Source organism: Antennarius striatus, chromosome 2 (assembly GCF_040054535.1).
Source record: "Antennarius striatus isolate MH-2024 chromosome 2, ASM4005453v1, whole genome shotgun sequence".
Lineage (NCBI taxonomy): Eukaryota > Metazoa > Chordata > Actinopteri > Lophiiformes > Antennariidae > Antennarius > Antennarius striatus.
In genome coordinates this window covers 19,392,607-19,403,103 of record NC_090777.1, presented here as the reverse complement: position 1 = coordinate 19,403,103, position 10,497 = coordinate 19,392,607, and the positions used below count along the sequence as shown (strand labels likewise).

Genomic DNA, 10,497 nt, shown 5'->3' with positions numbered 1-10,497 from the left:
ATTGATTAATTTAAAATGAAATTAATATTATTAAAATAATAGTAATTAAATTAACAATGACGTGACAAAGCACATAATTTGGTAAAATTAAGTCACAGCAGTGTTTTGGTTGTGTGATAAAAATCAAACTGTGTTCTACTCAGAGTTTGAGAAGGTAACACACTTTCAGATCATGCCATCAGGTTATCTTCAGTTGAATCAGTGCTTGCACTTATCAATTTCTTCGATCCAAGGTCTATTCTGAGAGCCGCTCAATATTCCATTCTTAGCCTATTCTTCATTTACACCTGTTAGTGATCCTTTTGTATTCACTCTGAAATGTCAAGTCTCCTTTAGAGCAAATAAATGAAAGACTGGACAGATAACTCGTACTCCTGTGACATTTCAGTACAGCACTGTAACACAAAAGAAGACATTTTGCTGCACCGACACATGACCTCTGCTGTAGTTGCTGCAGTCAGACTGACACAGACACAAATAAAATCACAAGATTCTTTTAGTTGCTGTAATCTGTTGAATTTGAAGTTTGAATTTAGAATGAACATCACTCTACAATTTATACAAGCTACTACAGGCAATGCAATGCATTCTCATATATTATCCATCAGATGTTTTGTTTCATCACACAGACTTGGCCAGACCAATGTAGCGAGCTTCCACATCAAAGATGGAATAGTACTCCCTGATGAAGACATCTCCCAGAATCCAGAGTTCCGTCCCAATAGCGCCGCCCTGGCCAAAGCCAGTACTGCAACCATAGTAACTCTGGCCAAGAGATGAGAAAAACAGATTTATTTCCCGCAAATTTTTATTACAGCATTGCATGATTTTTTTATGCTGGGGGGGGGGGTCTCACCTGTGAGACGTAGGCAGATGCAGGTACATTGAAATCATGTCCATTGAGAGTGAATGTGATCTCAGGCATATTTGTGACACTCTGGCAGCTCACTGTAGCCTATGAGAAAAAATATCACAACAGATTGGAAAAAACAAAATACCTTGTATTTGTAGATTTTTAGCAGTTTTCCAGCTAACATAAGTGACAAAATCTTCTGTATTTATTTTTATTTTAGATCAAAAATTAAATGACTTTTTACTGTGGGTTCAAAAAAGGGGGGAAATTTACTAGCATTACTCACTTCTCCATACTGGTTGGTTGAGGCTCCAACCCAGGAATTCATGTTAGCGATTTCCTGGTTTGGCCCAACAATGAGAGAGGTACCAGTGTCAATAATGGCCTGGCAGCCACCAGAGCAGGCCACAGTCTGTCCATTTATGGAAACACTACGAGGAGTCACATGGTAGATTTTACGGTCAATCAAGAAAGCTTTGAGTGAAATGTGTTTTATGTTAGAATGTGTTTTCTTTGTACCGGTCCATTTTGATCTGCCAGTAGGTGGCTGAGGTCAGAGGGATCCACGTAACTTGTCCAGTATAGTGGTTACCATCAATTCCACCAAAGATAACCTCACTGCCCTGCTGAGCATCACTATAAAATCATAAACGTTTGTATGTTTAATGTTAAATAATACACACACACACACACACACACACACACACACACACACACACACACACACACACACACACACACACACACACACACACACACACACACACACACACTCAACTGAGTAGGTTTCAGTTATGTTCAATACCTGCTCAGGTAGACAGAGAATAAGGGCTGCTCCACAAGTTTCTGACTGATCATGTTGTTAAAGACAGGTGTGACATCATCAGCAGCAATGGACTGGAAAGCTAATCCCAGAATGCCATCAGGTTTCATTGAAGCCATGAAGGGAGCTTCTGTCTTGCTAAGTCCAAATATCTGGTTTTGCACAGTTATGCCACCCACCTGGACAGACAAGACAACTCGTCAGTCACAGTTCAGCAGACCACAGAGATACACCTCACTGAAGTCTAAATATTTTTCCAAGAGTTTCAGTTACCTCTACAGTGTCAACGGCCAGATATCCAGTCATGCTGCCTGTGCCATACCTGATGCTCAAAGACTCACTGCCCCATTTGAAGGTAGAGGACTTTGATGGGTTGAATTTGTTGTGGGACTCTGCAGAAAAGTGTCATCTTTTTCAAATCTTGGATTTTATTGCTATGCTGAGAAAGAAATCTCACGGCATACCCTTCACTGCACTGTGTGACACACTACTGGTTAAAAGTAAAGTAGGAGAAAACAAAGTCAAGTAATCTTAAGTTAAATTACAGGTCCTTAAAACATTCTTATAATACAATATTATCCGCACATGGATTATCAGGCGCACAGTCGGTTTTTGAGGAAATTAAAGGCATTAAGGTGTGCCTTATAGTGCGGAAAATACGACTCACAAACTGATGACAGTGGTATGAACACACTTCATTTCTTGCGCCAGTTTGTAAACCACTTCATCTTTACACCCTAGAGTACAGTGTTTATCTGCGGGGTTCTCACCACAGGCCTCGCTGGAGCAGTAGACTGAGGGGACCCACAAGTTGGAGGAGCCGGTGTCAAACAAGACTGCAAAGGACTGAGGGGGGGTGCCAATCGAAATCACACCATAGTATTCCAGCTAGAGGAACAGAAAAAAAAGTAAACAGATGCAAACCATCAATTAGATTTGACATGCTGCGACAGCAGAAATGGACTTCTAATTATGGTCTGTGGAGTTTTTACCTCATGTCCAAAAATATTCTTCCCTTCCGTTTTTCTTTTAATTATTTTTTTTACTTCTACACAGTGTTAAATGCTTTTAAGCAGAAGTTAAAACAGAGAGGACATTAGGATAAAGTAAGTCTCAATGGTCTGGACTTACATCAGCATCATTGGTCATCGCCTCAGAGCCTGTTTGGATGAATTTACTCATTGGTCGGTAAGGAAACTTCTGCCTGTACTCCTCCCATAACCCTTTCTCCTGCAGGCCTTGCTTGGCAGTCTTCCCCTTGATCAGAGGAATCCTACGAGGTGAAGAAAGAATCAGTGAAATACACAATATAAGGTACATACTTTACGCAGCTTTACAAAACTTTCAAAGGTGTGGAGGCTCAAAGGTTGGAAATCCGAAGCAATCCTAGTCTTCTTCTGTAAGTCGTGATACTATGAGGCTACAGAAAAAAGGTAAGAAGTTGCATTTTAACTGTTCAGGTCCAAATTACCTCTTGAAACTTTCTGAGAAAGCAACGAGGGCTGAGAGGACAATGAGCCACTTCATCATGTTGGTCACTTTACCGTCTGACTCAAGTTCCAGCCGCAGATTCCAGCTCTTATATGCAACATATCAAGGTTGTGCCTCCAGAATGCCCTTCCATACAACTTGATATCAGGTACCAGATCAAGATAAGATATTTACAATAAGTTATAATTTGCATCCTATCAAGAAGTAAATATCCCATTTGACAAGTGAACAAAGAGCTTGCTTCCCAGAAATATAAAATATTTTAAAAAAACTAGAATTCATTGTACAGCAAGTATATTTTATAAAGTGGAACTAAAATTTGTGATTTGTATGTTGTTTCTAAGTCATTACGCTTATAACATGTACTGCATATTTATCAGAAGCACAAATGGTATCTCATTGTGGTCTGGATAACTCTTATTCCAATATTTAGTGAGTGTTTACTTAAGTATTGATTTTTTCCCCCATAAGTCATGGAAAATAATTCAGCAAAAACATTATTTGACTTTTATTACCTAACAGAACATTTAGTAAAGGTGCAAGATAAGTGTTAATGTGTACACATGTGTACACACCTAATGTGTTGACATGAAGTTCAGGAAATTTGTCCAGCTGTAAAATGTTGATATGGAAAGTTTTCATGGGTGTTTCTAAGGGTGTGACCTGAGGTCATGTGTGTTATCTGATAACAGTAATACACAGAACAAAGACACAAATGAAAAGTGAATTTGAAGATTTATTTGTAACTGAATGCATGTAAAGTTTGACTTTATTTGCAAGTTAATTTCATTTTATATGCAAGTTGACAGTAGGTATTTAATGTAAATTTAATAATCATCAACAATCCTCATATCAGAATTGATTCAAAGACCAGGACTTCATTAAGTCATGTTTTTACAATTTATGAAAGCATCCTTTCTCAAAGAACAAAGTTTGTTTAAATAAAATAAACTACATTTAACAAGTAAAAGTACTGCAATGACTGAGTATCTAAATAAAAATGTACGGTAGTTATAAAAAGTTCTTAAAATGACAAATGGCTCATATCAATGGTACAACATTCAAAATATTACAACATAATAATCCTATTACTTGTTACCAGCGTTTGTGTTTGTCGGGCAGACTAACCAGAACAAATTCCTTACAAGCATTGTGTTTAAACAGTTTGTAAAAGGTAATGTATAAGACAACTCAGTGTACAAATAAAAAGCAATATTACCTTAAACATAAATACACATACTGGTACACACACTGCTGTCTGAGTATAAGACTTGTGCTACTTTAATTTATTTATCATTCTAGTTTGCTTCAGTGGAGTTGCCCTTCAATTGATATCTATTAAAATCTTCAGAGCAGTTTCATTTAGCAGCAAAGTCAAAAGGTTGCATATAAATAATAAATAGACTTATTATGACCTTCATCACAATCAGATGATTAAATCACTTGATAAAGAAAACTCCACAAACACTTCCATTGGCAAACATAGTTATACAGTTCTCTTGATAAATAAATATAAAATGAGCATGAAAACAATTGCTTCATTTGCTAACAAATTACACTCTTTAATTACAGCAAAAAGGTGGATTTCTATTGTTGTTGACAAGTCAACACTAACTTCATCTATTCTTAAGTTGATTAGAGTCTAAACATATTTCAGTTCATGGAATACACAAATAAATAACATGAAAGTGGAAATGACATATTTCTTCCTCATCTAAAGCTTAGTCTTTACTCTCAAGTGCTATTTCTTTCACCATCTGAATGTTAGACCATCTTTTAAAAGTCCATGCCTTTGAAATCATCAGTGCACCTATATTTGCTATCATTGTACCTGGTACACACCAAATGGGGGAGACAGGGACATGTGTGATGTTGCCTTTTGCCATGGTAGGGCACCTGAATGTAGGAGAAGGATAGCAGAGTGACAATATGATCATTTAAACCTTCCATCAGATGACAAGTGGAGCTGTAGGTGTTAAAAAGCTCTGCCTGAATTCAGATAAAGAGGCAGCATTTGCAGAACTAATTGTTGCCATTTCCAGATAATCAAAGTGAGTTATGGCTCTGATTGCCTGGTTCAAGGTGGAAAGAATCAATAACTGCTGCAGTCATCAGCAACTTTTCTCAAGCCTCAGCCAACCTGTCAGTACTTCATGCCATCTGAATTTACACTGAAGTAGAAAACAAGTTTTGGTAACAGAGAAATAGGAAACATGTGTGAGTGTGACAGGATTGGTGACATCACCACACCCCCACCCACCTTGTGACTGAATGGGTGACATTCATCCCCTTCCACACCTCTTGGGACGCACATCCTCAGACCACTCAGCCATAGACTAACAGCACAGCATAGACCCAAACCACACTGCATATCCCTCTCACAGGCCTGCAGGAAAGACAGGGAAGAGGAAAAGCATCAGACTAGAAGAGTCCCTCTAATGCCAGTGAATCGGTCTAATTCTTACTTATGCGTAATGGAGATGCTTTCTCTTAACTGTACAGTGAAAGCCAAGTTATGCATTGCCCGTCATTGCTGTAATCCATTTACAAATGAATACCAATCCGAGGACGGAAATCGTTTCCCCTTGTTTTCAGTGGATGAAGTTGATGAGGAGGAGTTGATGAGGACCTGTCGATCTATGTAAGAAACATCTACAAATGAAAAGTACACTTTTTGCATACTGAGTTGTTTTATTCAATTCTGAATTCTATTCCTGATTCTTGATTGTGACTTTCTGATTTGTTTGATTTTTAATTTTTTAACACTGTTGGAAAATGAAATTTTGGGCTTTTGGACATTTGTCAAACAAACATTATTTATTTGAAGACTAGCAATAGACTCAGGAAAGCTTTGACTCATTGTTTGATCATGGCCACTATTTCACTTGCAGTGCAGTGACGTCGATGTAAAAATCCCATATACAGTATACTGTATATAACTGAAAAAAGAAAATAATCCACAATATAAAATGTCAGACATCACTCAGTCGAGAACATTATTTAAGATGAGGAGAAATGCATATCAAGTTAGATATACCGGTTGGTCATGAATCTAACAGAACTCTGAAATATCAATAATGGTGGGCTGGCAGAGCCAGAATCCCGTCACTCACCCCTGTGATGATCGCTCCTCTGGACCAGCTCAGAGACATCAGGAGTAAAGACAGCAGCACCACCCTGAAGCCCATGGCCACAAGAGCAGAAGTGAACCCTTTAAATGTTACTCTGTTTCTTTGCACTGGATTCCCAGCTCCCCGAGTTAAGGTTCCCAGAACTCTTCAGAGGGGGGAGTCACAGTTGCTCCCTCTCTATATCCACCTCCGACCCCCACCCAACACTCCCTCCCTTCCTCATCTCTCTCTATTCCTGAAATCTAGCAACACAATTTTTACTCATCTGGATGAAGGCAGGTGAATGCAAACAGAAGTCCTCCTATACCTGTAGGTCTTCAGGGCTTGATCAGCTCAAAGCAGACTCTAACAGAGTCCCCATGACCTAAGTGTTTCAAACTAACAAAAATGTATAGAAAATAACTCCACAGCTATACCCAGTCGCTTCCACCAAAATGCATCTGGAACAGCATGAGAGACAAAAAAAAAGGGAACAGGCATGAAATCAATCAATCATTTATCCATGTAAACTGGCCATCTTGAGAGTGGACAAAAGATTTAATACACACAGGTGGATAACCCTGAACAAGCTATACATTGTCTTTTTGTTTTGCTTTTTTTAATCTCATTTTCAACAAACAAAAGTGTCAACATTTCTCAGTTGCATGGACAGAATGCCTCAGTAATCTTTAGCCATGAAGTTCTTGATATATTTCATGAACTATGCATTTTTTTTCTATTGACATGGAAGCGAATTAATAGTAACTGAACTTATTTTTTTGACTAACTATTCCTTTAGAGATTATTTTGTGTGCATGTGGGTATATGTGTGTATGTACATACGTAACAAAATAATAAGCTGTCACCTGCCAACCGTAAAAACTCATGTGCACACATTAACTTTCTCTCATACAAGTGTTTGCCCACATATATGCTGGACAGTAATGGGCAGCAGGTTGTCAGCAGAAGCGTCGCTGCTCTGATTTAAACAACGTGGAGAGAAATGAGCAAGAGGAGAGGAGCGGATAGAATTAGTGGAGCAGAGAGGGAGGGCCCTCTGTGGGTTAGTCAGCAGGACATTACCCTGCTGTTGTGGAGGTGATGGATTTTTCCAATGCAGAGGCCACATAATTACATTCAAACATTTTTGCGCTGTCAGCAGCAGCACTGAAGTCTCGCCATCTTGGGACAGGCAGCAGAAATCATGCAGAGAAGATAGCCAGGATGGTGGCCTCAGGCTAACTTTTGAACAAGTCACATTAAAACAACATCAACAAATGGGTGAATTCTGAATTCTGTGCACATAATGTTTAAACTGCATGTTAACTAAATATTTATTAGACCTCTGTCTACATAGATTAAACCATAATGTGAATAGAATTAATAATTATACTAATTGCTTCTAACATAACATAACATGAATTTTATTTGTCAGCAGTGCTGAGATTTGTTTTGCGACCCAGCAGCCGTTTTATGCAACAGAGAAGAACATACTGTATATCACACACATATCACACACATTGACATGACAGATATTGACAACATGGATAACATAGTAGTTGAGAGTACTTGTCCCCTACTCAGCCTATCTCCGGTTTTGGATTGATGGACAAAAGATTTTTTTAGGCTAACCTTCTTGAAAGTTGGTACCTTGTATCTCCTTCCTGAGGGCAGTAGACTGTATTCACTGTATAAAACATGACTGGTGTTTGAGGTGATGTTTTTTTGCTACTCTCAACATCCTGTTATTATACATGGAGATATACAGTTCTTGAAGTTCTTGTCCAACAATCTTTGAGCATACATGTAGTTGATGTGACATTTGTGACTTTAGTGCTACAGACAGACATCCATACCAGGTGGTGCTACAGTATTGAAGAACACTCATGATAACAGAAGTGAAGAACAAAAGAAGAATCCTTTTACTAGCACCAAAAGATCGTAGACGGTGAAGGAAATAGATTCTTTGCTTTGTTTTCTTGCACACTGCTTCAATCTGATCTTTCCAGGACAGGAGATGCTCCATTTCTACTCCTAGGTATTTGTATGAACATACCTGATGGATCTGTTCATTATGAATTGTAACAGGAACTTTATGTGCCAAAAACAATTTCTTCTGTCTTATTTGTGTTTATGATGAGAGCATTGTTACCACTCCATTCAACCATCTTATTTACCCTCTGTTGGTGCAGTCCAATGTCACTGAGGTTATTTAAGAGCCATATTAACACAGTGTTGTCAGAGTACTTCAGAATGTACGGGTCTGGTCTATTACTTTTACCCTCAGACAGACATTCTGCAGTGCGACATGCTGTCAGTGTAGAGAGTGAAAAGTACGGCTGAGCTTACACAACCCTGTGGTGCACCAACATTTGTAATTAATGCTAAGGAGATGTTTTGTTCACCTTCACTCTGTACTCTGTTGGTTAGAAAGGATGCATACCAGTGAATCGGGTATGGATTTAATTCTAACTGGACCACCTTTGACACCAATATATCAGACTGAATTGTATTGAATGCTGAAGAGAAGTCCAAGAACAACACCCTTGTATAGTTGTGGTTGGACTGATCTAGATGTTTTATAATCATGTGGACCAGTGTGGCAACCGGATCTTCTGTTCTAGGCTACATTAAGGTTATTATCAAATGTCAATAGTGAAGTCTCTTTTGGACATAAACTCCACCCAATTACTGTAATAAAATTGCACAAAATAATAACATATACCTGCAGTGCTGTCAGTAGAGGTGCAACCCAATGAAGCATTACTTGTTTAACTATATGCGTCACCATTGTACTGTTAGCCATGGGTGTCACTGGACTCATTTTACTGGAGTATGTTCTCCAGTCCGCTATCTGCTGGGCCTAGTGACATTGCACGTTCAACATTGTAACCTCCTAAAAAAAAGAACAAATTTTTAATGCACAATTTCAACACATCTATGCATCCATTTTGTTGTCGACAATACGACCATAATCTTCTGGCCTTCAGCCGCTTATCCACATTGAAGATCACAGGTCTGCTGGAGCCTATCCCTGCTGGCTACGGATGAGAGGCGGGTTACATCCTAGACGCGTCGCCGGTGCATCATGGGGCCTCGCATAGACAAACAAACACTCACCCTTACACTGGCACCTGTGGACAAATTGCAGTGAACATTTGACCTAAATTGCATATTTTTGTTCTCTGGTTGCTTCCTTTGTTGTTTTGTTGATTGTTTGTCAAGAAGAAGAAAAAACCCTGGATGCTTCAATTTTTTCAAAATTAAAGGTGTTAGCATTTTACTTCATGAAGCAGTAAAGCTTCAGATCTGACATATTTTTTCGTTTAATTTGAACAATTCTGAATGTGTACATTGTGTATAATAGTATTTATTTACTGTTCTGACTGGCTTGCAGTCCTGTCACTATAAGCTGTTTTTTTGAAAGCGTAAACTGTTCAGAGTGAATATTTACAAAACCTGCCAAAATGCCAGCTTTTTTCAGAAGTACTTGTTACACTTGTCTCCCAAGAATCCGCTGTAGCTATAATATCACAAATCTATACTAAGTTTTAGGCTACAATTAAACAAAGGAAACTGTCAGACCTGTGTGTCTCTGTGTGTGTGTGTGTGTGTGTGTGTGTACAAATAAAATTGCATGACTGTAAAACATGGTAGAGTAAAAATGCCTACTTAATGTACCAGTATATGCTGTTTTTAGTGCATTTCGTTTTTATAGGGATTTCTTGTAATGTCTATCCTATGCAGAAAATTGTAAGATAAATGTGTGTAAGACACATGTCTTACATAGGATAAAAATTAACTGCATGTGGGGAGTAAATGGGTGAAGTTTCAGCTCGACTTTCTTTTTTGTAAAGTGTCATTAATAAAAATGTCATAAATAAAATGTCATTTAGATAGTATCTTTCTGTTTTCAATTGGTGTATTTTTTTTATTTATTTATGTGGAGCATTTATTACTGTTTGCTTTACAGCAGAGAGCCCATCTTTTTGCTTGACGTGTACCGGTAATTCACCTGAATTACACCTTAAAATGAGAAGCACTGACAACATGGAATGAAGGTGGCTCAATAAATCAATCAATCATTGCTGTCATACTTTAGTCATGCCATGCTGTTGTGTCTTAGCTTAGTGCATTAACGTTGGTCGAAACTTGTAGTAAAACGACAAGTAAAATAACGCAAACTATCTTACAGATGAACTCACCCAGCGTTGCTTACA

The 10,497-nt window shown here is 38.3% G+C and overlaps 2 protein-coding genes across 3 annotated transcripts; both read right to left on the bottom strand.

Annotated features, from left to right (window-relative positions):
* Positions 1 to 366: 366 nt before the first annotated feature.
* Positions 367 to 3,296, bottom strand: LOC137610684 (pepsin A-like). The gene is made up of 9 exons (XM_068338422.1): positions 3,148 to 3,296; positions 2,808 to 2,949; positions 2,447 to 2,564; positions 1,950 to 2,068; positions 1,659 to 1,855; positions 1,373 to 1,489; positions 1,140 to 1,284; positions 857 to 955; positions 367 to 765 (listed from the first exon to the last, which is right to left on the bottom strand). Exons 1-9 carry the CDS (start codon positions 3,204 to 3,206, stop codon positions 622 to 624), a joined length of 1,140 nt encoding a protein of 379 aa, XP_068194523.1. The 5' UTR covers positions 3,207 to 3,296; the 3' UTR covers positions 367 to 621.
* Positions 3,297 to 3,890: 594 nt separating this feature from the next.
* prok1 (prokineticin 1) lies at positions 3,891 to 10,121 on the bottom strand. Of its 2 annotated transcripts, none has more exons than XM_068337539.1 (4): positions 9,003 to 10,121; positions 6,281 to 7,519; positions 5,428 to 5,553; positions 3,891 to 5,063 (listed from the first exon to the last, which is right to left on the bottom strand). In XM_068337539.1, the coding sequence occupies exons 2-4, from the start codon at positions 6,353 to 6,355 to the stop codon at positions 4,944 to 4,946; spliced, it is 321 nt and encodes a 106-aa protein (XP_068193640.1). In that variant the 5' UTR covers positions 6,356 to 7,519; positions 9,003 to 10,121; the 3' UTR covers positions 3,891 to 4,943. The 2 variants fall into 2 exon arrangements, with proteins under 2 accessions (XP_068193640.1, XP_068193648.1); XM_068337547.1 differs by having other exon boundaries at positions 6,281 to 6,738.
* Between the last annotated feature and the right edge of the window lie 376 nt (positions 10,122 to 10,497).

What these genes read in the sequence shown, in the direction of transcription:
- LOC137610684 (XM_068338422.1), bottom strand. Translation starts at nt 3,206, where the DNA reads ATGATGAAGTGGCTCATTGTCCTCTCAGCCCTCGTTGCTTTCTCAGAA. An exon ending in TTCTCTGTCTACCTGAGCAG is followed by an intron (nt 1,490 to 1,658) that starts GTATTGAACATA and finishes ATGATTTTATAG; the next exon opens with TGATGCTCAGCAGGGCAGTG. An exon ending in CATCTGCCTACGTCTCACAG is followed by an intron (nt 766 to 856) that starts GTGAGACCCCCC and finishes TCTCTTGGCCAG; the next exon opens with AGTTACTATGGTTGCAGTAC.
- prok1 (XM_068337539.1), bottom strand. Translation starts at nt 6,355, where the DNA reads ATGGGCTTCAGGGTGGTGCTGCTGTCTTTACTCCTGATGTCTCTGAGC. An exon ending in GAGGAGCGATCATCACAGGG is followed by an intron (nt 5,554 to 6,280) that starts GTGAGTGACGGG and finishes TCTTTCCTGCAG; the next exon opens with GCCTGTGAGAGGGATATGCA. An exon ending in GTCACCCATTCAGTCACAAG is followed by an intron (nt 5,064 to 5,427) that starts GTGGGTGGGGGT and finishes TCCTACATTCAG; the next exon opens with GTGCCCTACCATGGCAAAAG.